Source organism: Phacochoerus africanus, chromosome 5 (assembly GCF_016906955.1).
Source record: "Phacochoerus africanus isolate WHEZ1 chromosome 5, ROS_Pafr_v1, whole genome shotgun sequence".
Lineage (NCBI taxonomy): Eukaryota > Metazoa > Chordata > Mammalia > Artiodactyla > Suidae > Phacochoerus > Phacochoerus africanus.
In genome coordinates, this window is record NC_062548.1 from 44,375,230 (window position 1) to 44,402,317 (window position 27,088).

At 62.1% G+C, this 27,088-nt stretch overlaps 1 protein-coding gene across 1 annotated transcript; it reads right to left on the reverse strand.

The window, feature by feature from the left end:
* Positions 1 to 1,353: 1,353 nt before the first annotated feature.
* KCTD5 (potassium channel tetramerization domain containing 5) lies at positions 1,354 to 26,928 on the reverse strand. Its single transcript, XM_047780818.1, has 6 exons — positions 26,654 to 26,928; positions 14,460 to 14,568; positions 12,839 to 12,930; positions 11,189 to 11,284; positions 8,643 to 8,768; positions 1,354 to 3,036 (listed from the first exon to the last, which is right to left on the reverse strand). The coding sequence occupies exons 1-6, from the start codon at positions 26,903 to 26,905 to the stop codon at positions 3,007 to 3,009; spliced, it is 705 nt and encodes a 234-aa protein (XP_047636774.1). The 5' UTR covers positions 26,906 to 26,928; the 3' UTR covers positions 1,354 to 3,006.
* Between the last annotated feature and the right edge of the window lie 160 nt (positions 26,929 to 27,088).

The window sequence follows — 27,088 nt, forward strand, 5'->3', positions numbered from 1 at the left end:
GAGTGTGTCCAGATGTGAAGTGTCTGTGGGAAGCCGGCTCCAGTCAGAGGTGCCAGAGCAGTGCTGCCTGTGCTCGTGGGCACCGGCCATGCAGGCTCCAAGGGGCTCGGTGCACATGGCCCTGAGCGCACAGGCCGAGGGCGGGGAGCGACAGACACACGGCTGCACTCCAAGGTCAGCCCCTGCCTGCCTTGGCTGGCCTGTGATGCCAGGCGGCTGGGCACCAGCTAGCCACTGCCACCAGCCCTGGGGTGGGGGATGCCAGGCACACGTGCTGGGTGGATACACCTAAACGCAGGGAGGGCGGGGCAGTGCCCACCCCAGAAGGTCCCGGGCATGTGCTCTGCCGGGGGCCCAGAAGCTGGGGACCCAGGCAGGGAGGCTGCACCCTCCAAGCACCCACCTCCCTCTTGCGTCCCGCCCACTGGCTTCCTGGAACCTCAGGGTCGGTGACACTGAGTGCTCTGCCCCTTGCCCCACCCTCCCCACCCCACCCCGTGTTCCTGGAGCGTGAGGTCCAAGGTGCAGGGCTCCCTCCCTGCCTGGAGGACCAGCATAAGGGCCCGACCGCAGGGCCAGACAGGAGACAAGCTCAGGGCCTCGGCTGGGACACCGGAGAGGCTTGGGGGCCTCTCTCAAGTACCTGCCTGCAGAGGGGCCTGGCGGATGCCTACAGGCTTTGAAGAGAGCAAACGCCTGGGAGCACCTGAAGTCCTGCCCCATGTGCCCAAACTGTACAGTGAGCACCCTAGAGTCCCCCGCTCCCCTGCCCCCGGGGCAGGTAATTCTCACCCTGCAGCCTGGAAACAGAAGGGACACTCCAAACAAAAAAGCTGCGAGTTTGGGTGGCAGGAGACTGTGGCATCTTGGGGTCAAAGACATCCTAGCCAACCGCAGGGAGCAGGGTGCTTCCCTCTGGGAACACAATAAAGCCAGCCGGGGAGTCCCGGCAGCTTTAGAGGAGCAGCCACCAGGGGGAGCCAGAGCGGCGGCACGGGGCGGGGGTGCCCGAGTTCGCCGGAGAAACTTGTCTGAGGCTGGTGCTCCAGCCGGGGCAAGAGACAAGGCAGGGGCACACGCTTAACTCCGCGAGGCATCAGTCCTTCCAAAAAGTCTCTTGGGGGTGATCTCCTCGGCCCCTGAGAGCGGAGGACAATACCAGCAAGAGGCAGGTAGGGTGGCCGGGGCTGGCTTGGCCGCGGGGGGCAGACAGCGTGTCCTGCTCTAACCGGCCCCAGCTGGACAGCCACACGCAGGCAGGCGGCCCGGGGCTGCTGCAAAAGCCAAGGCAGCGCTTCTGCGGCAGCGGCAGCGGCTCTTGCAAGCGTTTCAAGACACTAACAGTTGACTGGCTCATTCATAAATACACAATTTTATTCGCTATTTTCAGGGGAAACTTAGGCATTAAACTGTAAGCTGATAAAATACGGATACCTAAAAAAGTACAAAAGTATAAATATCCCCTTAGAATAAATTTTAGTGAATTAAGTCTTAACATTTTTAAATTAAAAAAAAAAAGACCAAAAAACAAAAACACAAGCCTATCTATTAGGTCAAGGTCACAAATCAAACGACACTCAGTGGCCAGCAGCGCCCCACAGGTACACCCCGAGGCCAAGAAGTGGCCGCTGGGGAGGACGGGTCCCGGGCTGTGTGTCCACAGAAAGGTGGCTACAAAGGGGTGGGAAGCCAAACGCTGAACAACGTATGACAGACTTCACAAGAACGAGGGTAAGTCCAGGTGCTGGAGAGCTGGGAACGTCAGGTGACATTGGCAAAGGAGAAGAGGGCACAGGCGCGCAGTCTCCGGAAGCGCCAGGAGCCAGACCTGCCGGTGGCCCTGCGGCGGGCGCAACAGGGCTCCCCTGGAAGTCGGATTCAGGATGTGGGGAGCCAGCTGCCCGCCCGGCCAGGCCCCCCCCCCCCCGACAGTCCCCACACCCAGCGAGGAGGGTCTGCTCGCAAAGTGGACAGCGGTTTTCAAAGGAATCCCAGGCGCTCCGGCGTCGTGTCAGGGGCAGGGCCGTGCAGGCTGGGTCCCGGACGCCCCGAAACGTCAGAGAGAACTGCATAGTTATACAAGAGAACGAGAGCCGGCCAGAGGGAGACGTTGCTGATGCGCTGTAAACATCCGTTTCCAACACGACCCGGAGTTTCAGCTCCAGGAGCCGGAGGGCCAGGCCTCCCGCCCCGCCCTCCGTCCCAGGTGAGACCAGGGCAGTGCCAGGCGCTGGCTGCCCCCGAGCCCACGGCTGGGTCGGACAAGGCACAACGTGCACCTCCCTTCGAATGACCTAACAGAGGAGCCCCAAAGGCAGCAGCACTTCCAGGCATCTCTACGAAGTGAAAGCACTGGGCGGTATCCACGCGGGGAAGAAAGGACGCAAAGGCCTCCGGCCTGGGAGTCATGGATGGGGACACGGGACGGGCCCAGGCCGCGTTGGGCCGGGGAGCCCAGCTCTGAGGAGGCCCGGGAAGGAGAACACGCAGAGGCGGGGGGAAACCACCACCTGGTCCCGCCTGGGCGGCAGAGCGGACCCCTGGCCCCAGCACCGGGGCCTGGTGTGCGGGGCGGTGGCCAGCAGGCCCACAGGGCCCAGGGCCACGGCGCTGCAGCCGCTTCCCACCAGCGAGGCCCAGGCTCCATTACAGACTGTTTATGTAGCACCAAGAACGCTGTCCTTTAAATGGTCTCCGGTGAATAAAAGGGTCAGTCAGGAGCGCCTGCCTCAGGCCCGAGCGGCACCTGGGAAAACCACGCAGAGGCCCGTGGGGGGGACGCCAGCCAGGCAGCAGGCCACCTCTGAGCAGAGACGCCCGGCCTCGGACAGCTGGTCCCGTCTCACACCACCCACCTCAGAGGCAAAAAAAGGATTCACACCCAGATCTCTAGAGAAATTGTCAAAAGCAGGTTTCTTCTCACGGCCAAGCTTCCTCAACACGGCGGATCACGGCATCTCGGGAAAAGGTAAAACGCTCTGTCTTCAGCTGTCAGCACTGTGTCTCTCACATCCTCGAACCCCGTTCTTGCAAGATCTGAAAATGCCAAATGCAGACGGTGAGGACTCAGGCCGTGAATGGAAAGGGAGCCTGCAGCCAGGAACTCCCGAGGCCCTGAGGCCCCATCCCTGGGCAGGGGGGTGGTGCCCGCCGAGAGCCAGGGTCCGGGAACAGCTGGCCCACCCCCAGCCCCATGTGCCTCCCGGCTCCCCGCCCTCCGCAGCCTGGCACTGGCAGACACGGGAAGTAGAAACATGGGCTCCCTAAGTGCCAGCGCTCACCTGGGCCTGTTTGGTTGTTTTTTTAGGGCCATACCCGCGGCATATGGAGGGTCCCAGGCTAGGGGTCTAATTGGAGCTGCAGCCACCGGCCTACGCCACAGCCACAGCCACGCCAGATCCGAGCCACATCTGCAACCTACACCACAGCTCAGGGCAACACCAGATCCTTAACCCACTGAGCGAGGCCAGGGATCGAACTGGCATCCTTATGGATACGAGTTGAGTTCACTAACCGCTGAGCCACAATGAGAACTCCCCACCTGGGGTTTAACTGCCCACCTGATAGGCACCGACTCTTAATTTTTCTCTCCAGCCCAGCTTGATCCTGGGACCTAGATGCTTGGGTACAACCAGGGCCCCCACCCCCACCCGCCCCTCTCCTTTCTTCCCCTGCACACCACGTCCCCTCCATGCTACAAAGTCACAGAACCCAGAAGCCTGGGCCCTCGGGACTGCCCTGTCCCCCCACATACTGCCTGGCTGCAGTCACATCATCTATAACCGGGTCGCCACCTCGAGGGTGCCAGCCCCCTCCTTGCTATGGCCAGAAGGGACTCTCGGGACACCTGGCCCCGCTGGGGGACCCTGCCAGGCCGCCACACCAGACCCTCCCTGTCTGCCCTCGACAGCATCTCAGCCAGAGGAGCCCCGCTGCCCCCCGCCTTCCTCACTACTGGCATCTGTGTCTCCTCTCTTCGTCCCAGGCGGGCTGGGAGCGCCTCAGGGCCCAGAGCCCTGCCCTGAACATCCCACACGGCTGCGGAGCACCAGGTAACTAGGCCTGACCAAACCCATGCCGAGCCGGGCGACAGTCCTCCCCAGGATCCCCCTGGCGGCAGGCCTGGCCTCCTGGGGGCCTTTTCCAAGTAATTTCCGCCCGAAAGACACGGCCCTGAGGGACACTGTGTGTCGCTGAGCCCTGGACCTGAGCGCAATGTGGGGACATGCCCAGAAGGGGCCAGCCCTGCCCACGCCAGGCCAGGCCACACGGACACTCAGGCAGAGGGAGGTTCAGCGCCTCCCAGCGAGGCCCTGCGGGCGGGTAGAGTCCTCAGGCTCACGGCAAGTGACCTCCTGCGCGCCAACCAGGACAGCCGCCTGGAGCCCGCGGCCGGTCACTCGCGGTCCCCGAGGACTCGTTTTGCATGACTCAGGAGAAGCCCACGTTTTCCAGAGTCGCTCCAGCCTGTCCCCCAATGTCCCCCAACCTCTGTGGTCCCCAGGCCTGTCCCACTCCTGCCAGCTCTGGGGCTGCTCAGGCGGCACATTTGGCAGGGCTCGCCAGCTCCCTAGGAAAGCCCGGGAGGCCCTGTCAGAGGGGTGGGGCTGAGGACGGGGCTGGAGTCTGGGTGCCCCCGAGGCCCGGAGCTGCTCACTCTGCGGGAGCCCAGCGTTGTGGCGGGAGCCCTGTGTTCACAGAACGAGAGGTGGGAACAGCGAGGCCCAGTGCGTAACCTGGGAGCGAGGTGACAACACGGGAGCGGCCGCTCCACCCCAACAACTGTCTCCCAAGGAGCAGGAGACCCCCTTCCCCCAGGACCTGTGACAGTCATGGCCCTGCCTGCCCCAGTAGGAGCTCTCGCCTGGGCCACTGCTTCCAAGGCCTGAGAGGGCGCAGGGGCACAGTAGGCGGCACTCCCGTGGCAGGCCTGGTGGCTGGTGCCACGTGCCACTTTGCCCTGTGGCCCCCAGGCCCCCAGGGCTGCCCTGTCATCAGCCCTTGCGTGTTCCTCCCTGCCCAGACCCCCATGTTAGGGCCACCAAAGCAGCTCCTGCTGGCAGATGCCAAGTCTGTAAAGGGGTGGGGTGGGGGGGCTGAAAGAAGCCCCTGCTCCCTCCTGGAGGCCGGTGCTTCGGTGCCCCCACACCGTGGCCCCCGGTTCCTATCACAGCGGGCAGGGCCACAGTCGAGCTGAGCCCCTAAAGTGCAATCACTCCAAAGCAAGATGGGCCACAGACGCCAGCCACACGCCTGATTTCAGAGACTTTTGAGAAGACACAAGCAAAAGACCTCGGTGATTTTTCAGGCTCAAGTGACAACATCGCGCGTGTGATGGGTCAGCAGGATGAGCATAAATCTCACAGTGCTTTTTACTTTCTCAGCGAGGCTGTGAGCAGGTGTGAGGAGAGGATCAGACCAGACCCCTCCCCCGAGCTGCTTCTTCAAGGGCCGGATAATAAATACTTGAGGATTTCTGGGTCAAGAGAGAAAACTGAGAACATTATGGCCTTACGTAATCACCCCAAACCACCACTAAAAACGTGGAAGCCCTTCTTGGTGTCCCTGGACTAGACCTTAGGGCTGGCTGCAGGCTGTTCCTGAGCTTCTCCGGGTGGGGGCTGAGGGTCCCCGCCTGCAGGCCTCGACAGGGAAGCCCCGGGTGACCCCGCGCCTGGCCCTCTGAGCCACCACGTCCCCGACGCCCCCTGGTAACATTCCTGCCTGGGCTCACAGGTCTCGGACAATGACAAGGACTAGGAGGGGTTCACAGGTCTCCAGGGCCATGGAAAACAGGAGGCGCACAGACGCCTCTCCACCAGCACGGCTCACCTCTGGCGTGGGGAACAGGGTGCCACGGGCTTTGGCGTCAGGCCCAGGGCTCACGCCCTGAGCCTGTGGGTGGACTGGCAGCAGGATGGGGAGGCGGCTGGGCTGGGGGCTACCTGTCCCCAGGAGGTGCAGGCCTGGGTCCTTGCAGCCGGCCTCTACGGCAGAGGCCCTGCCCAAGCCTGACACACACCGTGCTCAGGCACGCCAGCCCAGGTCCCAATCCCCCCATGGGCACCCTCCAGGAGACAGACGGGCTCCACTTCAGATCTACGTGCTGGGCATCTAGCACAGAAAGCTCTCTGCCAACTACAGGCGCCAGAGGAAGGGCTGGGGTCAAGGAGGCTAAGATACGAGGTCAGTTTCGAGGGCGGCAGGCTCACCATGACGTTTATACTTAATCTGAGTCATTCCCATCGGGACTCGCGTCCTCGTTGTCACGCTGGCTCAGCACGCGGCACGTGGCACGCGGCAGGGAGGAGAAGAGAGGCTCCGTCAGGACGGGTGTGGTGGGCATGGCGCTCAGGCCAGCCTTGTCCAGATGATGCCGCGGGGGGCACGGGTGCCGGCGTCTCCCGAGCCCCACCGCTGCTGGGCCCCGGCACTGCCCAAGTTCCAGAGTTGTCGTTTCCTCCGTGTACTGAAGAATCGAACCTTGCCCCCAAAGAGGTTTGGCCTTTTCCCCTGGCTCCCAGGGTGGGGTCAGCTGGGCGGGAGGCTGGAGACTGTGATCGATTGATCAGGCACACAGGGCTCAAGGGACGCGCATCATCGGTCAGTCAGGCCTCCAGGACTGAGCCAACAGGCCGTGGACGGGGGCTGCAGCGTCCCTGGCGGGCAATGCTCCTCGCACGCGACACGCGTCCTGACTGCGTGGGGGGCACCTTCGCGCCATGAGCTCCAGACGCACGCTTCCCGGCCTCCGCCCGACCCTCTCCCGGGCAGGCCTGAGCTGCCCCCAATCCCGCAACAGGCTGCATGGGGACCAGCGCAGCCTGGCGAGTTGAGTCCTCCCAGCAGCTGGTGGAAGTCCTGAACTTGGGGCTGTGGCAGCAGCTCGCAGGGACGGGTCCCCTCCCTACATCCACCTCGAGACAGGGTGGCTGGCCTGTGCCGCAGGCACCCCAGGAGCAGGTCCCCAGGGGTGACACTCGCTGCACTGCAGCACTGACACAGAACACACAGCACTGCTCCAAGCAGCCTGTGCACTCAAGAGTGTCCCCAAATCATGGCCTCCAACAGGCCGCCAGTCTTCCACGGCTTACGGGGCCCCAGCCCTGCCCGCCTCCTGGGGAGCTCCTGCCACCACCCGTTCAGAAGCCACTGTGGCTGCCACTTCAGAGCCAGGTATTTTTGGAGAGAAACAGGGCCGCACTTCTAGGGGCAAAAGGGTCCGGGGTCATGCCTGGAGTTCCCTCAACACAGACGCAGCCTCTGTAGCTGAAAAGCCACCTGAGGGAGAAGAGTTCGGGCGGCTGCCCTGGTGAGCTCGGCTGCGAGAATCTTCCGAGTCCAGAAATAAAAGCTTCTAAAAATAGACAACTTACAAAAAGAGCCCTGCAGACAGAGCTGTGGCTCCTCATGAGGCTGGGGGCTCTCAGGCGGGGGGGGGGGGGGGGGGGGCAGTGCCACCTCCCGCCCCGACTCAGCAAGAAGCACGTCCCCAGGCACCGCGCACCGGGACCCCTCTGCTCCCGGTGCCCCGCAGGGCCCCCCACACCCCCAGGACATCCTGCTCCCGGCGGGGGCGAAACAGCTGGACCCCTGCCCCGCAGCTGCAGGCACCCACGCAGGCCGAGGCTGGGGGCCGGGAAGGGGCGTCAGGACTCCGGAGGCCCCGGGCTGGACGGTTGCCTGGCTGTGCGGCGGTGAGAGCTGCCAAAAGCCCCGATGGAGGACGGGCCCTGAGGAGGATTGGCAGGCGGCCGTGACCCTCGTCCGCTCCAAGGCCATACCTCCAAGGACGACCCTCACCAGCTCACAGGGGCCGTTCCAGGCAGGGAGTGGCTGGGGCGACGCCCGGCTGAGAGGGCGAGGATGGCCCTGGGGCCCCTGCTTATCAGCTAAAACCTTCCTGGCTCCGGCCCTCCCCACCCTCGCTCTCAACTCCCTCCACAGCAGGCCCAAGCCCCTGTCCAGGCCGTCCAGGCGGAGCTGGAGCCTGGGGCACAGACAAGTCCCTGACCTTAGGAAGGAGCCCAGAGGAGATGCCCCTAACGCCTGTCGCCTCGGGCAAGGCCAGCAGCTGCTCCCTGCTGCGTGCCCATCACCCCGCCTGGACGTGGGCTCTTCAGGAGACAGAAGGGCCAGATGCCCGGCAGGGAGGTGGACTGGGACCTGGCCAATGCCAGGCTGAGGCGGTGCCCCATGGAGTCTGAAAATCACACAATCTGTGGGATTTGCTTGGTTTTCAAACCAGGCCGACCCTCAAGCCCGGGCCAGACATGTCAGGGGAAGGAGCACTTGGAGGCCCCGCCCTGCGGACTCCGTGTCCCCAGGCTCCACGAGAGCGGCCAGCAGCGGCACCACTGAAAAGCGTACCCCCCACCCAGGGCTGCGAGATGTGAATGCTTCCAGGGCAGCCCTGCAGGTTAGAGAAGCGTGGGCGACCCTCGCCCCACCACCCTCTGTGCCAGGCCCTGGCTTCGGATACGTCAGGCGAGAATTACGTGACAAGGACATGCAGCACGTGGTGGGGAAGCCGCCAGGAAGCGCCCCCGGGCTGGGAGAGCGAGAACAGTCGCAAAGGATGCGTCCGGGAGGGAGCCCAGGCCTGCAGAGGACGCTGCGGCCGCAGCCGTGGCCTCACCCACCTTGGCCTTCTCGCTGGGCTCGCTGGCCGTGCCGTACGGAGAGTTGTGCAGCTCCTTGGAGACCACGCAGAGGAACTCGGACTGGTCCTCGCTCCCGTAGTTGTAGGAGGAGCCGATGTTCACCAGCTGGGAGGAGAGAAGGCAGCGGGCTGTGGGCACAGGGCTGCGGCCCTGGCTCCAGACCGGCCCCCGCCAGGAGGGAGACAGCGCGTGCGGACCCACGGCCATTCGGCCAGTGCTCGGGAGAGGAAGGCACAGGATTTGGCCAAGAGCTGTGTAGTTAACGCGTGGAAAATGAAGCCCCAGGACGGCCGTGCCCAGGCACCCGTGCGCCCACACCATGGGGTGTCCTGGGGTTAGGGACAGCCAGCGCTTCTCAGGGCTCCTGACTGGGCCCACAAGGGATGCCAGAGGGCCCTGGGAGGGAGCGCCACACTGGAGCAGGTGCAGAGGGACAGGTCACGGGCACACTGCCCAAAGCCAGGCAGAGAGAGCAGGCAGAGAGCCGAGGCTGCCCCCAGCACAGGCCCAGAGCACGCACATGTGAGCACACACCCGTGCACGGGTGAGGGTGAGCTCCTTCCTGGGGCTGACTGAGAACAGCAGACACCGGTGAGGGAGGGGAGGCAGCAGAGGGCTCAGCCTGGGTCTGTGTGGCTCTGCTGTGACTGCCAGACACGCCCAAGGCCCTGCCTCTGGGTCGGCACCAGGCAGCCCAGGAGCAGATGGCCGGAGGGCCAACCTGCCTGCTCCAGCCCATCCCAGAGCCGCCAAGGGGTCTTGGGTTTTAAAATGCAAACTCTGGAGCTCCTGTCATAGCTCAGTAGTTAATGAATCTGACTAGGAACCATGAGGCTGCGGGTTCAATCCCTGGCCTCCCTCAGTGGGTTAAGGATCTGGCGTTGCTGTGGCTGTGGCATAGGCCGGCAGCAACAGCTCTGATTAGACCCCTAACCCAGGAACCTCCATATGCCATGGGTGTGGCCCTGGAAAAGACAAAAAAATAAACAAACAAACAAACAAAAATGTAAACTCTATCAGAGTTCCTGTCATGGCTCAGTGGTTAATGACCCTGACTAGTATCCATGAGGATGTGGGTTTGATCCCTGGCCTCACTCAGTGGGTTAAGGATCCAGCGTTGCCGTGGCTGTGGTGTAGGCCAGCGGCTACAGCTCTGATGAGACCCCTAGCCTAGGAATCTCTATATGCTGCTATCGTGGCCCTAAAAGACAAAAGGACAAAAAAAAAAAAAAAAAAGAAGAAAATTCCATCAAAAGAAAACCACCCAGGCTACTGTGGCATGACTGCCAAACCAGCGCCCAGAAGGGCCACAATCTCTAGCTTGCCTACTGGTGAATCTGCACATGGAGGCCCTGGGGCGGGGCCAAGCTGATCAAGGGAAGGAGGGGCCCCTATCCTTCTAGCAGGAGAGCCACAAGGGCGCCAAGTGAGGGCGCAGGACCATGTCCCTGCCTCCCCGGGCCTCCCAAGGCAGCACACAGGACAAACCGAGGGGTGCTGAGAGGCCTGTTCCCACGAGTGCCCGGTGGGCTGTGACGGGGTCAGAGCGAGGGAGCTGCACCTGCAACCACGGCCCTGCCTGGACGCCCTGTGTGAGGCCAGGGTGTCAGAGCAGCTCTGCGGCTGCATCTCTGGGTGGGGGGGGACACCAATGGCAACGGCACCTTTTGTGACATTTGAAGGGGACTCCGAAGATTCTACAGCATGATGCGTTATTTCAAAAAACCCCAAAAAGGGGCAGCCTTAATCAGGAGGGCTGTCAGGTGGCCCCACGATTTCCCACCGTGGACAGTATCCTCCCCAGACGGAAGCCGGAACCGGGGGCCTCGCGACTGGGAGGGCGGCGACTTGGGCCATGAGCCTCACCCTCAGGGTCTCTGCCTAAGACATGGGAGCGGGGTTGGGGGGATGCCGCCCACTCGGAGGACACCCCCGCGGTGCTGAGGCCCACAGGTGATGGTTGCAATGCTGCAGGAGAGGAGCCAGGCCGCGGGCGCTGTGGCAGAGGGAGGGTGGGGACTCACCGACAGCCCCCTCGGCCCCGGCAAGAGCGGGGCTGAGGAACATTGGGGCACAGCTGGGCAGGGCCAGGGGCATCTTTCTAGTCAGGGGTGGGGGGCAGGGGCTGGGGGGCCACAGAGCAGTCCCACCGCGACGGCGTCTGAGCCAATGGCAGCATGAGCCGCCAGCTGCCTGGCCAGCATGGAAGGGGCTGGAAGGGGCCGGGGAGGCGGGGCCAGCCAGGGGGAGCCCAGGATGTCCACCTGCCTTCCCCACAGACGCCAGAGAGAAGCAGAGAGAACAGTCTCCCCGACAAAGGAATGGGCGAGACAAGAATAGGAACAGCAGAGAGAAGACCGGGGAGAGGGGACCCGAAGAACGATTCCCCTGCGCCGCCCCCCCGGGCCTGCGACCAACCCAGTCTGGGCTCCCACGGGCCGTTAGAGGTGCCAGGAGACCGTGGGGATGGCACCCACGCTTCCCGGAGCTGCCGGTGCCTCGTTCCTGTCCCGGGGGCCCCTCACCTGCTCGAACTTCCAGCCGTCGGACATGGTGGAGACCATCTGCGTGAGCTCCTCCTCCTGACACTGCAGCACGCGGTACACGTGCTTCACCGGCACCTGCAGGGAGGCTGGCGGGGTGAGGAGGCCGGCGGGGCGGCGGGCGGGGCCGCGAGGCCCACGGGATCCCCAGCGCCCCCACCAAAGCCAAACAAACCCGCTGGAGCAGCTGCCGTTTCCTGCTTCCCCACCCGCCTCCAAAAATATTTCTATGTCTCGATTCCAAAATAAAATGAGTCGTGTTCCTGCAGTCCCAAGAGCACCTGTGGCCGTGCGCACAGAGGACGGCCACCCTGTGCCTCGGGGGGACCACGGGCAGCATCTGAAGCAAGAGAGCGTAGCCACAGCCGCGCTCCCGGAGAAGGGCTCTTGGCCTTGCGCCGCGGCGGCTCAGCTGCGTCCTCTGCCACCCGCCCCTCGCTGAGCTGCGTTCCAAGCCGCAACACCTTGGGGAGCCGCCCGTCAAGAGGTCCACCGGACGCAGCAGCCGCAGCCGCCGCGACCCACGACAGGCCAGCGACAGGGCCCCAGCTGCCAGTGCAGAGCGGACACAGGCAGAGGGAGTCAAGGCTGAGGGTGGACAAAGGTGACCGGGGAGCTTGGGGCCCCGCCTCCGGTCCCCTCCACTTTCCCGCAGGAGGAAAAGGGCCAGGGGCCATTGGTGGGCGGTTCAGCTCCCATGCCCTCACTGCAGTGTGCCTGGCCCAGCCCTGACCTCCACCCCGAGCGGCCAGGCTGTCAGCAAGCCTCTTCAGCAGCATGTGGCCTGCCAGGCGCCCAGTGGGAGCGCCCATGGGAGTGGGCAGCAGGAAAGGGTTTTCAGTGGACAGAGACACCCCTTGTGAGGCTAAGGGCAGCTCTGCAGGCACCTGCACCTTGCTGCCGCAGTCTCCTGGCCCAGGGAACTCGCTGGGCAAGGGCGTGGCGCTCTGCTAGCAAGCGCAGAGCTGGCGCAGCAACAAGGACTAACACCTAGACCCTCCAGGGGCTCCCTTCACGGAAGGTGCTGGGCATGGCCCACTTGGAGCAGCAGCCCAGCAGGCGGCAGACTGGCTGCACTGGTTCTGGCCCTGCTGACCATGGCCAAGGGCAAACGGGTCCTGCTCCGGACTCTGCACCATCGGGGACGTGGCCCGGCACGAGGAGCACTCGCTGAGCCCTTCTGCGCTGGTAAAAGCCAGTGCTCCTGGTGCCTACGCAGGCCCGCGGGACCCCCACCTCCACACCAGCTCCCCCAAGCTCTCCCTCCAGCCACGCTGCCCCTGAATGGGTAGGCACCCCGCTGCCACAGGCCCCTGCGCTCCCTGTGCCCTGCCCGCAATGCCTCCCTGAGACGGCCACATACCCGAGCCCTGCGGAGGCTTCCGGCTCTCCCTCTGCCCCTCCTCGCCCTCCCTGGGCCTTCCTCCTCGGTAGCTGCTCATCCCCCTGCACCGGAGCGGGGTTCCCTGAAGAAGGCGCCCTGCGTGCCTGCCAGCACCACAGGAGGCATCCAGAGGGCGGGCCTCAGGTGCCAGGGCAGCTCCAGCGGCAGAGGGTCGCAAGGCAGAGGGAGTGAGCAGTGCCTTCACGCCAAGCCCTGTAAGCTTCCCGTGCATCAGTCCTGGGTCTCACCTGTGATGTTTTGCTGTCTCGTTCTCTAATTTTGTCCTTTACAAGTTTAATTAGTGAGGTGATATTGTAAAATTCCGCTTCCTCCAACACCCCTGGAAGAAAGAAAAACACGCGCGCTCTCCATTGGGTCAAAGAGTACACGTGGCGCCTCTGGCCACAGCAGCCCTGTGGCCTGTGCTTGGCGCAGCCCCATCCTAAAAGCCCACAGACTCTGCGGACACTGAGTGCTCGGGACCCCAGGACTGGGGCCAGCGGGCTCACAGGGCAAAGGGCATGGGTGACCCGCTGGGTGCAGAGCTCACGTGCCGCCTGGCCTGCGTGTGCTCTGAGCCCATGCTGGGGACGCCGATGTGCCCGCGGCTGCCCGTCCTGGGCTGGCGGGACCCTGCCTCGCTGGGTCAGGAGGTGCCGGTGGAAGGCTGCTCCCAGCAGAGACTCCTGCCGACTCAGGAGGCCTGTCCTCCCTAAGACTGCCTTCTGCAAGGCCCCTGCTCAGGGGCTCGCCCCCTCCAGGACACTCTGAACAGCCAGCGGGAGGGCCTCTGCTTTGGGGGATCCTCATGGGTATTCTAGAAGGTTCAGTGCATGCCTCTTGCTGCCTGGGCCAGTCACCCTGACCAGGCCACAGTCTGCACAGTGGGGTCACTGCACCAGCAGCACCAGGAGCTCAGAGCCCTGGACTCTGACCATCTGACCAGCTCGCGCAGCCTGATGAAGCCCCCAGGGACCCAGGGGAGGAGGGCGGGGGAGAAGGTGGCAGCAGCCGCCCAGGCAGCTGCCTTTCTTCAAGGCCCCAAAGGGAGGTATGCCTAGAATGTTCCTTCTCAGGATGACACCTGACAATGTCCTATCAGCCCGTCCTTCTGAAGCTGCGGGTGGGGACTGCGGGGCTGCCGAGAAGCACCGGAAGCCTCAGGATAAGGGCCTGGGCCTGGAGGGCACAGCTTTCTCTTTCTGGACACCTCAGGCGCCACACCCGAGGGCAGGCACAGAATGGCGCACGCCTGGCCCTTCTAGTTGCTGGCCTGAGGCCCACGAGAGGCAGGTGAGCAGGGGCAGGGGCCTGGTCCGCGGTGAGGGAGCCCTTCTAAGCAATCATGGTGGGAAGAGTCCAGCCCAGAACCGCACAGCTGCATGCGATCGGAGGCCCAGAGGGAAGCAGCATAAGATGGGCCAGCGGGGGGGCGTCGGGGTTGGGGGTGCACGGCTCAATGCAGGCGGGGGTCCCAGGACTGGAGCCATGGGGAGCCAAGGAGCCCTGGGCTCTGACTGAGCCACCTGACACGAGCTGGCATCCCCGCCCAACGTGACCAGAGGGCAACATGGCGCAGCATCTGGGGACACAGGCAGAACTGGGACGGGGTGGCACAGGGCTGGAAGGAGAGCAGACCCGGCGTGACTGAGACCCCGGGGACACCCCGGGCCGTGTGAGCCGAGGACACACCCGGAGGAGTGGCTTGCCCCGCTGGCCCTGGCTCCCTTCCCGGAGGAGGACGGGAAGTGGCAGCGCGGTGCAGCCCTGTCGCCTCGAGATCCGCGTCTGCTGCCTCACGGCACATGGGAGAGGGGCGACGTGGGCTCCCAGGGAGCCCGGGGGCATCCCTCCCCACTCCCCACTCACCTTCCTCGGCAAGGTCTTTGTTAATGACCAGCTTTCCGTGTCTCAGGTAGTTTAGCACGGGCCCGAAATAGGTGGGGTCTCTGTCGATTAAATAGGCACCCGTTTCGTCCTACAAAGAACAACGCAGCAGAGTGAGGCCGGGAGAGCGCGGGGCCGCAGCCACAGGGGGTTTGGACCGGGTCAGCCTCCCTAGGCGGCTGGCGAGGCGACCTCCAGACCTGCAGCCATGATCCTGATCCGTCTCCACGGCAGGCGACGCCGAGTTTGAACTCTGTGGGGTCAAGACGACCTCCCTAGTTATCTCTGTGTGTTCAGCCTCCTTTCTCGCAGCTACAAACATTCACCCTTTTCTCGTTTGGAAACTGTCCCCCTGGGATGCTCTGAAGGCAGGGCTGATGCTGACGGACTGGCGTTCGAAGGACATCGTGACCCCGCCTCCCCTGCTCACTCAGAGACCACTGCCCAGGCCCCTGTGCAGGTCAGAGGCACGTCTTCCCCTGCAAGGGGACCCCAGAGCTCAGCCGTGATCGCTGATCCCCAGCCTCCGCCCGTGGCGGCGGTTCCCGGAATCTGAGCTCTCTGCACAGGAAACTCTTGCAAGGCTGGGTCTTCCGAGTCAGCTCACTGGCCATCAGGGCAGTGGCCGGGGGAGGTGGACACGGTCCCCACATGATGCAACAGCCCGAGTGGAGCCCCAAGGAAGCCCGCAGAGGGCACGGGCGTGCCAGGGTCTGCGGTGAAGGACAGGACCACCTGGCCCAGCACGGGGACAGAGCCCTGGCGGCCACGGAAGGCTCCGGGCCCGCCTCTCCCAGGACACCGTGCACGGCGGCATGTGTCACCTGGGTGAGAGTGCCATCTGGCCCAGGGCTGCCTCTGTGGGCAGCTGCCTCCACGACAGCACACCTGCGCTCCGCAGGGAGATGCCTGTGCCCGGACTGATGGCCCGGAGGGCGGCGGGTGCTGGGGCCTCTGCTCCAAGACAGGAGGTGACTCCGTAAACCAATGAATCAACATGGCCTTCTTGTCCAGAGGGCGCCTCTCGAGCACGGGTGAGGTCCTGGGCAAGCGAGGGCCTCGGAGAACCAGGAGCAGCAGCTGACAGAGGCCCAGGACCACAGTGTCAGGCATCTTGGCAGGGAGGGGCTGTGGTGCAAACTCCTGCACCTCCTGGACACAGTGCCCATGGCCGCCAGAGTCCACACCCCAGGAAGCAAGACGCCATGGGAGGGCCCCATTTCTCATTCATAAGCATCAAATTCTGGAATTCTGTGTAGTGAAAACAAATGGTTTTAAGGGTTTCCTCCTGAGACCACAAGGCTGTAAACACCTGCTCTTCTTGGATCAAGTCTGGACGTGGGGGCACTGGGAGCTGGTGCCTCGCTCCCCAGCAGGGAGGCCCTGGTGCTCAGCCCAGCCTCCGACCTCAGCAGGCGAGCGTCCAGCCCCCCAGGGACTTCCTGTCCCCCAGACCGTGTCCCATGCACACACAGCCTCACCCTTGCACCCTCCCCATCGAAGGAACCACTGACCACAGTCCCGGGGGGCCCCTGACTCCTGGCCTGGCTCCCCAGACTCCGACTGTTCTCCAAGCAAGGCCAGAAGACCCCAGGGACCAGCTGCCAGAAGAATGGGGCTTCAGCAGCCCCACTGCTGCCAACATTTCCTGCCGAGGGGGGCCCGAGGTCTGGGAAGAAAGGGATGGAGCTGGGGCCACACGGAATCCAGGGGCTGGGCCGCTGCGTGTGTGGAAAGAGCCCAAGTGTGACATCCGCATGTCGCTCAGCTCAGGCATTATTCATCGGCTCACGGCTACCACGACAGACAGATGGCAGAAGGTCACGGAGGAAAGATCAGATGGGGACAAGGCTCATCTCCACCCTCGGACACCTCAGGCAGCCTCCCTAGTCGACGGGGCTGAGCCCAAGGCCAGGCCACCAATGAGCCAGGCATCTTGCTCAGCGCTGGGGCCGAGCAGGAGAGGAGAAGGAGGTGTGCCAGGCGCACGAGAGGCACCAAGGCGGCCCAGGCCTGCAGAGCGTAGGGGAGGGCAAGTGAGCCCACAGCACTGGCTATGGCACGTGGGGGCTGCCGCCCAGAGGCACAGGGACAGTAGACAGGGCCCCAGAGAGCTGGTGCTGGACCCCAGACACCAGGCTGACCAGGAGAGGGCAGGGGCAGGGAGGTGCGCAGGCTGCGGCTCTTTCACTAAGGCCGCCATGGGCGTCGGCGGCGGGCTGGAGGACTCTGGCCCTGGGTGGGCCTCTCAGCTCGGCGCACACGGGCAGAGGTGGGGCGCGCCAGCCCGGTGCCCCTTCTCAGGGCACCTGAAGCGAGGGCCTGCTGGCGCTGAGGCCCTCCAAGCCAGGGGCCTGAGGACTCCCCAGGAGCGCCCAGACTGGCAGGTGCAGAGGTGGCAGTGGGGGTCGGCATGCACCCACCAGCCTGCCTGACATGCTTCTGCTGGAGCCCCTGGCTCCTGCCTGTACCCCGTGCACCGAAGCTGCCTCACAGAGACTTTGAGAACAAGGCCAAAGAGCCCAAGGTATCTGCTGCTAACTGGGCCAGAGCCCAGGCATGAGAGCAAGGAGGATCCCACGGCGTCTCAGGGTCTGGAAGCAGGCATGGCATCCACCACCAGATGCTCCTGGTGGCATGTGGGCCCTGGCCCAACTAGCAGCCCCATGGAGATGCCAGGAGCAGGACTTGAGAACAGGCAGGAGTGAGCTGGCACCGCGGAGAGGGGGTCACAGAGCCACAGCTTGGCGGGAGCACAGGGGTCCAGCCTCGACTGCTAAAAGGCATGTCCCCCCACCCCAGGCCTCAGCTTCCCCATCTGCCAAGACACTGCAGGTCCTTCTGGCTCTAACAGTCTAGGTCCAGTCCAACACCTCCTCAAGGCGACAGCTGGGGAGTCGGGGAAACGCAGAGCCAAAGCCCAGGAGTGAGGCGCAGAGCCGGCCTGACCCTCGAAGGCCCACGCCTCCCCCCAGCTGCCCGCCTCCCTGCACAGGAAGGGAGAGCAGTGCCTTGAATGACTCCTCAGCAGCTGAGACGGGTTTTACAAACCCCTGTGATTTTCACACTTGAACCCCTGCTCCGCCTTTAACACAAAAAGGTTTCCCCAGATACCCTGAGGCAGGCAGCCTGGATGCTCCGATACAGAGAGTGGGGGCCGAGCCCGCCGCAGAGAGAGAGGCTGTGGGCCTGGCACCTGCCCATCAGGGATGTTCCAGGTCCCATGGCCCGAGCCGGCCCCCATGAGGACCGGAGAAGCCACGGTGGCTCCAGATAGGCCCCTTGTCACACGGTGCTTCTCCCGTGTGGCCTCAGCCGCTGAGGGCAGGTCGCTCGGTCCAGTGGCTGCCAGGCTGGCCTGGGCACACCCGCCCAGGAGGGGAGGCCCACCCACCTGGACCCGGAACTGCAGGCCCTTGGGGAGCCCCTGAGTTGCTGAAGGGCACAGGGCCTGGGGGGTGCATATCGTGCCATCCCTACCAGTGACAAGCTTGCCGTCCACTCCCCACAAGCTACACAGAAACCGCTGACCCAGTTTCTTCTCAGGGATTCTTTTTTTTTTTTAATGAGAGTTGCAGTATTTATTTTAGGTTCTCTCTTGTTTGGGGTTTTTTTCCTTTTTACCCACACAGGCAGTATGTGGAAGTTCCTAGGCTAGGGATCGATGCCACACAGCAGCAACCAGAGCCCCAGCAGTGAGAACACAGGAGCCTCAACCCGCTGGGCCATCGGAGAACTCCCACAGGGATTCGTTTTGACTGGATGAGCTTCATTAACAAATAAGGCCAAGGAGTTCCCGTCATGGCACAGTGGAAACGAATCCGACTAGGAACCATGAGGTTGAAGGTTCAATCCCTGGCTTCGCTCAGTGGGTTAAAGATCCGGCGTCACTGTGAGCTGTGGTGTAGACCAGCAGCTGTAGCTCCAATTTGATCCCTAGCCTGGGAGCCTCCATATGCCACGGGTGAGGCCCTAAAAAAAAAGAAGAAGAAGAAGAAAGAAAAGAGAAAAGAAATAATGCCAAGACTCAGGGTTAGGCCAGGCAGGCAGAGTGGGGGAGCGGTGCCCTCGGAAGGGAGACTTCAACGTCTGCAGGTGCCAGGGGCCACCAATGCCCCTGGGCTTTATCTGGGGCGACAGCCCAGAGCAGCACAGACTGACTCTCACTTAGGCGCACGCGGGCGAGAGCTCTGGAAAAAGCCCACCTCCCAGCAGCTGAGCACGAGCAGCGTCGGGAGCACTGGCCGGGGCTGGTGTGGACAGGCCTCTGCGGACACGGCCCCAGGGCAGAACTGCCTGGGCTGCGACCGTCGCAGGTGCCAGGGCCCTCAGCACCCCACGTGCCTGCGTTCGTAACACAGCCTGGGGACCTCCAGTCTAAAGCAGAAAGAAAGAAAAATACCAAACACTAAAAAAGAGAAAACACCAAAAAGGCCCAGATTCAGAGGGCCCGGGCTGACGCAGGCCAAGGCACCGGGAGGTTGGTCTGTGAGAGCGCCACCAGCGGCGGGAGGGGCCCTGCGGTTTGGCCGCCGTCACTCCGTCGCGGGCACGGAGGGTAGCCTGGGGACATGCACTGAGCACGGTCACTTACCACAGGCAGCGAGGCACGAGCATCTCTCTCCGTCCACCCTCCCTGTCCTCACCTCCGTTTACGTAATGAGCCTGTGCCACATTTAAAGAGTGGCAGGGGGTGTTTTGTTTTGTTTTGTTTTGGTAAAAGAGCCAGAATTAAGACCGCTTTCTCGACAAATCATTTTCATCCATTGACTTTCCCCACTCCACATTGAATTAGCGTTTGACCCACTTGTCAAGTGCTGGCTTTTAAAATATACATCTACCCTAAAGGCATAAAAGAGAGAAATGCTGGACTTGGCTCTTGAATATTTAATGCAAGTCAGGCCATGCGCGGTTTGGTGGGGAGGCTCGCGGTGCCCAGGTTGGCTGAATCCCACTCCAAGGGGGCGGAGCCTCCAAGGCCGAGCTGCTGGCCTCCAGGGGAACGTGGAGCCTGGGCTGTGGGGCCTTTGGGTGTGAGCAGGGCAGCCACCAGGCCCCAGAGCTGATGCCCTGCCCGCAGTCATTTCTTAAGGAGAAGCCAGCAGGTAAAGCGGGGATGGAGGCTGCGCACAGGCTCTCCCAGGAGACCCCTGATCTGCGGTCCTGAAAGGGACAGAGGCAGGGGGACAATCTGGACGGGAAGGCCTGAGCAGGCCCCTCCCTGAAGCCCGCATCCTCAGCCTGCTGTGCTCTGAGCACCACTCAACCAACGGCCCCGGGACGGGGGTTCTCCTGCCCGCGGCGCCTGGCCCAGCAAAGCATCACGGGTCAAGTGCAGGCCGCCTGCTCCAGCCGCTCCCTCGACAGAACTGAGCACACGGCCTTAGAAGCGGCCAGGAGGAATGAGGGGCGAGAAGGCCAGGCTCTCAAGCGAGGCTTAAACAGAAATTAACTCTGTTGCCACATCTCACCCCCAATCTATGAGTTCTTTTTTTAAAAAATTTCTGGCCGCGCCCCCCGGCAGGCAGAAGTTCTCAGGCCAAGGATCAAGCCCACGCCACAGCAGTGACAACGCCAGAGGCTTAACTGCTGGGCCATGAGGGAGCTCCTCCATGAGTTCCTTACAGAGCGTCTGCACGTGGCTCCTTGCAACCACCTTCCCAACCTCCATCAACATGCGAGGCAACGGAACACGGTCCCTATGCTGCAGCAAGAGACACGCACGGCCGCGGACACTTGGAATGACAAGGGCCGAGCGAGCGTCCTGAGCTCAACGGAGCATCGGTCTCCGCCAGGCGAGGGACATGTTCCAGCCAATTCCCCACCTAAAATCCAAACGCAAAAGCATGCAATTCCCTGTGCACAACATCTGCAATCGGCCTCATGAGAAATACTCCTTTTTTTTGTTTGTTTTTTTTGTCCTTTTAGGGCCGCACCCATGGCATATGGAGGTTCCCAGGTGAGGGGTTGAGTTGGAGCTGCAGCTGCTGGCCTCCACCACAGCCATAGCCACGCCAGATCTGAGCCACATCTGTGACCTACACCAGAGCTCATGGCAATGCTAGATCTTCAGCCCACTGAGTGAGGCCAGGGATCGAACCTGCAACCTCATGGTTCCTAGTCAGATTTGTTCCCACGCTGCCATGACGGGAACTCCGAGAAATACTCTTTGCTCCAAAATTATGCGTTTAGGTGACTCTGCTTCACTCAGAGCCTTCATCCCTGCCTGTCTTCTATTTTCTCCAGTTCGTCAAATCCTTGCCCTGGAAGTGGCCTCGACATCACCAGCTACAAACGGGGGAACAGAGGCCGAGACCAGACACCTGGCAGGCACCGGGTGCAGAGCAGGCCCCGACCCCACACAGGACCGTGTTCGGGGGGTGCTGGCTGCTTTGACCCAGCTTCCCCCACAGGCCCCCGCGCCGCCCTGCGCCGCCACACGAGGGGGTGAAGGAGAAGCAGGGCTCTGGGTGGAGATGGGGGCCTGCGTCAGGGTTCCGGGGCTCATCCAGCACCCGGTTCTCAGGCCCTGACCCCCAGGGGCCTCCCCAGCCCCAGAATGTGACTTAGAAACGGGCTTAGGTTGACACCCACAACTCACACGAGGCTCACCGAGAAGCAAACACAAGTGGGCGTGGGAAAGGAGCCCACGCCAGGCTAGCGGTTCTCCTCTTAGGACAAATGTGCTTCCAGTTCACCTTAGACAGGTCCCACTGAGCTCTGGGAACAAGCGGGGACGGCTCCCAGGGCCTGTTCGGCTGAGCAGGACCAGGGCCCACCTGCAGCAATGCGACATCAAGTGCAGATGGCAAAGGCGCCAGGTCACCCCAGGGTGTGGGGCGGTCGGGGGCAGGATGCTGTGGGTGAACCTGCCAGCAGAGAGCCACCTGTCTAGGTCACAGACACCGCCTTTTACGTCACGAGGCAAGGGGACCTCCATCCGTCCAGGTTCCTCAGGTACCCACCCCCCCAGCCCCCAATTACAGCACGCCCGCGCATCAATCCCCTAGTGACGCCACAGCACTTAGCTCGGCAGCACGTGTAACACAAGGCTGCTGGCATGAGAAAGTCAACTTGAGATGAAAAAAGGGAGAAGCCACGCGTGCCTGGCAGAGAAGATCCAGTGGGAAGTGCCTGGTCCTGGCGGCACACTCCCTACAGCGGCTCTGCCAGCCTGGAGGCGAGGCCCTCTCAGGCCCAGAGCCTCCAGTGCCCAGACGCCAGCCCTGCAGTGCCCTCCCTGCCAGCAACACCCTGCCACACTCCCCACCCTGCTGGCTCCAAGGGGCTGTTCTCTTCTGCGCTCAAGCCCGAAAGCAGCCCATGGCTCCTCTGCTCCTCACCCCATCCCCACCTCCCCACCTCACACCCGCGGCACATGGAGGTTCCCAGGCTAGGGGTCTAATCAGAGCTGTTGCTGCCGGCCTACCCCAGAGCCACAGCAACGCCAGATCCAAGCCACACCTGTGACCCACACCACGGGCCACAGCAACACCAGATCCCTAACCCCCTGAGCGAGGCCAGGGATCCAGCCCGCAACCTCATGGTTCCTAGTCGGATTCATCAACCACTGAGCCACGACGGGAACTCCGGTCCAAACCTGTTTTGAAAAGCCTACCTCAGCCTTCGGAGTGGCAGGGAGGGGCTGCCCCAGCTCCTCGCCTCCAGAATCAGCCCAATAGAGCCGGACTTGCGAAACCAGGCCAAGCCCCTGGTAGCCCAGCTGCTGAGGAAACGAGAACCCAGAAGAAAGGGGAGAGATGCGGGGTACACAGCCCTACTCAGGCGCCCCCTGATGCCAGGAGCCCATCCCAGACACACACAGGGGGCTGGGACTTGAACCTGGGAGCTGTGTTCTCCAGGTTGGCTGCACAGGGAGCCGGGCACAGGCTCCAGGGCCGAGAGTCAGGAACTCGTCCTCAGGACCGTGCGGAGACCAGCATGAAGTAGCAGCCTGGGAGCAGGGGAGCCTGAGGGCCCAGCGCCCACACACCGCCCCCAAGGCCGGCCCAGCGGCCGGAGCTCCCCGCCAGCACCATGAGGTTTGCGGTGACTGAGTGAGTACGTGGAAGTGACAAAGGGGAACAAAAACGAATTCTGAGAGGGAGGAAAAAAGCGTCTGTGGTACATTCTTCCTAAACACCAAGTACAAACATAAAATGAAGACTATTAAGGGCCAATTCTACGGCCTGCAACGACCCAGCACCAGGCACTGCACAGGGGAGGGTTACCTGCCTCGTCCTCCCTAATTTGCACAGCTCCTCTGTGACTGTGGCTCAGAGAGGTGCATTAACTTACCCCAAGTCGCACAGCAGGTTGAGGTGCGGCAGAGTCAACGTCAGACCAGAGTCCAAAGTCTACCTCTGCCACCAGGAAAAAGGCTCTGTATCCCCAACCCCCACCAACTCCGGACTGGAATGTGCTGGGCACTCTGCAGTCTGGGGAGAGCTGCCCAGTTAAGGCCTGCAAGTAGCCTGGCCAGGCAGACCCCGGGCCTCCCCGGACAGAGGCTGGGCTCACCCACTCCAGGGCAAAGCAGCCACAGACGACCCGCAGGGAGCGGGCATCTCTCTGTGCCCACAGAACTTGGTTTGCAAAACCAGACAGATGGACCACAGTGTTCTGACCATTGCTCGAAACCGAGACCAGTCACTGTCCTGCTGGACAAGAGGCTGCCCGTGAGGTTGGCAGAAGAGGAAGTGCTTCTCAGCCGACGACCGCTTCCTCCTGGCCACCGCGGAGGGCTGACGGCGGGGCCACCTGATCCTGGAGCAGCCTTCTCGTGAAAGCCAAGTCGCAGGACACTCCTGCTGGGGTCCGAGGGGCCTTCCTACCAGGGCCTTGTGAAGAGGGGACGGCAGCACCCACTGAGCCGGCACTACCCGCGCGGGTCCGAACAGGTGGTGACGGCCGAGAACCCAAGTGCAGGAGGAAAGGCGCCCACGTGCTGGGACCCCACCCCAGCCTCAGCCAGGACGCAGCCGACCGGCCTGACTTAGCTGCACGGAACATAAGCTGCCGTTTCACTCTAAGTAATCCCCTACTTCTCCTGCCGAGCGGCTTAAAAGATAGTCCCCCGCCCCTTTCACTCTCACTAATCCTGAAACACGAGCTGAGCCGACACCAAGCACACGGGGCGAGCAGGGCAGAGGGCTGCAGGGGACAGGGATGGGACAGAAGCACCTTGATGGCCCCACTGCTCAGAGACCCGCCTGAGGCCACAGCATCTGGCCCCTGAATTCAGGACAACCGCCTGTCAAGAGGGTAAAAGCTCCTGGAAACGCAGCTTTCTCCAGGCCTGGCCGAGCCCCGGAGACCGCAGCCCCCGCCCCCCTTAACCTGAGGGGTTTCCAGCCCCCAAGCAGTAGTATTTCCTGTTTGCCCTTAACGTCCAAAGCCTCTCCACACTGAAGCAGGCACGGATTCAGCTCTGAACACACGCTGCCCTGTCTTCAGCAATGCCCGGGGCCAGGCGCTGCGGATACAAAGAGACAGACAAGGCCCAGGTGTTTACCGAGCACTTCCGGGAAGCAGCCACACCTGGCCTGCCCCCCCCCGGGGGGGGGGGCTGGGAAAGAGGAGCTACCCAGGACGGCTGAAGAACAGATGCCAAAATGAATAATGCAGACGCAGCCCTGCCGGGGGAAGCACCAGGAGGAAGTGAGAATTCACACTCTTCACACTCGGACTAGCCCTAACGAGGGGGTCAGGGCAGCAACGGGCCCAGAGTCAGGACTTGGGACGAGAGGGCAAGGGTCGAGAGGCTTGGGGCTTGGCGGCCAGTGGGTCCCAGGTGCAGCCCAGCTCTGTACCCCCGCCCCCAGCAACCCGTCTGCGGGCTCTTCAAGGAAGCGCTCCTTCAGAAAAATATCCTGGGACCACCTCTCCTACACGGCTGCACGGCTGAGCTCCCCAGCAGACATTCTGCCCGGCAAGAGCAAGCTGCAGCCACACTCCCAGGGAACTCCCAACCCGGCAGGTTGCCGAGAGACTCCAGGGCTTCCATTTCTTGGAACTCCTCCCCCTCAGATCCAACCCAACCCCTCACCCAAGCACTCGGCTGCAAGCCCAGGTGCTCAACCCTGAGTCAAAGGCCCAGCAGGAAATCTTCCACAAGGCCCTTCAGCCGCAGCATACCTGCCAGGTATGCGTTCATTAACCTTAACTACGAGGTCAGGGCCTGGACATTTTCCTCCATGAATCAACATCCTGTTTCTCTTCCAGTCGCTTAATTACTAGTGTCCCACCCGTCCAAACACCCCTTCCCCTCCTCCACCCTCGTCCACAGATTCCTCACTCAGGGTTTAATTATCGACAAGTGAATCTCTGGGACATTCTCGCATCAGACCCGAAGGGGGTAAAACCTGAGAAGAAGGGGTCCCTTACACATTCGCTCATGGGAAGTCAAATACTCGACGACCATGACTAATGGGAATTAGCCTTACGCCTTCCGGAAAATGCGCATCTGTGGCTAAAGCTAAAAACTTATCTTCCAGCAACTATTCTGAGACAGACGCTGTATCTGCTGCACTACCTTCACGTTGTGAAGTGTGATTTCATAATGTGGAAATCAAATGTAGTTAAGTGGATGATGATGAAAGGAAGCAACTATAATATCGATATATTCTAAGATTAATTAATTACTTGCCCCAAAGGACTCCTATACAGTACATAATTGTTTTTAAATAGTCTCGAGACAGTAAAATAAAGAGATGAATTGCCTGAACTGTGCAAACTCTGAATCCGTCTAGTGCATTGACAGCCAGTGCCTCAAAACAACCCCGTGAACAAGAGCAACGTAAAATTGGACTCCATATGCACAAATGGAAAACGCTCAAGTAGAAATGCAAGGGAATGACCACTAAGACCCACTGTTTAAAAAGAAAAACAGAACAGTAAAACATACAGCCACGCTATAAAAGGAAAATCACAGCTAACAAAAGCCTGTTTCTATCCTGGAGATGCCTGTCATTTTCTGGGAGGCCAGTTCTCCGAGAGCGGAGAGCTTGGTCAAACGATCAGTGGACACAGCTGAGGCTTGGGGGAGGTGAGGGTGGGCGGCAGGAGCGCTGGCATCTCAACCCTAGTTCTACCCAGGACTGGTGGTTCTGTGGTCACTAGAGGTCTCATTTCCCGATCCTAAGGTCAGGCCACTCTGAGGATGATCTCGGTCAGGCTTCTGGATCTGGACAAGGGATCACACTCTTTCTGGGAAGCCTATGCCTGGCAAATGCTGGGCTGGCAAGGCACAAGGCCAAGGGCAATTACGTAGGCTCAAGCCAAAGGCAGGAAAGTTAGGATAAGGCCTGTGAACCGCCTAGGATACGTACAGGGAATAGGAATAACTCTTCTTCCAGCACAGCCTTTTTTTGAGTTTCGATGCCGTACAGCTGCCGAGACAATTCTTTAAGTAATAATCGAAACAGCTTCTATGATCATCTGCACAACAGTCTGATGAAACACAAGCAGCAAACCAACCTAGAAACTCCTATCCTTTTGAGAGAGCAGCAGGAAAACTAGGTTAATGAGAAAGTAGATTGAAAAAGATTTCCTATCTGGCCGTGGCCCTTCCTTGACACCCCTGAGCCACGCCTCAATATGAGCCACATTCCCTTCGAAAATCACTCTATGGACGGCACTTTTTGAGACTGTTGAGTGGGTGCGTGTTGTGGCTGAAAACGATGGAGCGCCAACTCTCTAAATGCAAGTCACTGAGAAAGGCAGGCCACTAGTATCAAACCCCCACGCTAACGTTAAGTAAAACGTCTGGAATGTGAGAAAATGAGGGGAACATGGGGATTCGGGATTCCAGAGCCAGTCAGTACACCGGGACGGAGAAGAGAAGGTGCTCCCGGCGGGGGCAAAAGAATCTAGGAGAGAAAAGAAAGTAGATCCCCAGCAGAGTCCGGGGTCTGGGAAACCTCCTCCGCGGAAGAGCAGAGGAGGGCGAGACAGACACCCCGAGGGGGAGTGGCTGGGGCTCTCGGAGGGCGGTGGGCGCCATCCTGTTCATCCTCGGCCCAGGACAGGGAGTCGGGGGGCTCCGGTCGGGCTGGTGAGCAGGGGTCAGCGAGACCCGGAGCCGGGGTGGTTCTCTCAGAGTGGGGCAGGGGGTGTGTGGGGGGCCGCCGACGGGGGCGGCCCGAACCCTCCTGGCTGGCCCGCGCGGCCCTCACCTTGTCCGAGTCCAGGTCGGGGTCGGCCTGGCACAAACGGTACAGGAAGGATTTCGGATCCCGGCACAGCGTCTGCCGAGTGGTGAGGAAGTAGGTGCCACCGACGTTGAGCCGGACCCATTTGGACACGTTGCCGGGGCGCTGGGCCAAGGTGCCGAGCCCCGCGCTGCAGCGGCGGCACAGGCCGCCCCCCAGCCCCGCCCCGAGGCCGCCCGGGGCCGGCGGCAGCAGCTCGCAGTGATTCTCCGCCATAATCCCAGCAAGCCCCGCCACAGCTCCTCTCTGCCGGAAGCGTCCGGCTTTTAATACAGTCCTCCCGGCTCTGTCCCGCCCACGGGTCCGCCCTCGTAAGGCGCCCACCCCGGCGTCACGCGGGAGGCGGAAGTTCCGGTCCGGAAAAGCGGCCGGCCGTGCCCCCTTCCGGCCAAGCCCGGC

What these genes read in the sequence shown, in the direction of transcription:
- KCTD5 (XM_047780818.1), bottom strand. Translation starts at nt 26,905, where the DNA reads ATGGCGGAGAATCACTGCGAGCTGCTGCCGCCGGCCCCGGGCGGCCTC. An exon ending in CAAAGACCTTGCCGAGGAAG is followed by an intron (nt 12,931 to 14,459) that starts GTGAGTGGGGAG and finishes TCTTTCTTCCAG; the next exon opens with GGGTGTTGGAGGAAGCGGAA. An exon ending in ACGGCTGGAAGTTCGAGCAG is followed by an intron (nt 8,769 to 11,188) that starts GTGAGGGGCCCC and finishes CTCTCCTCCCAG; the next exon opens with CTGGTGAACATCGGCTCCTC.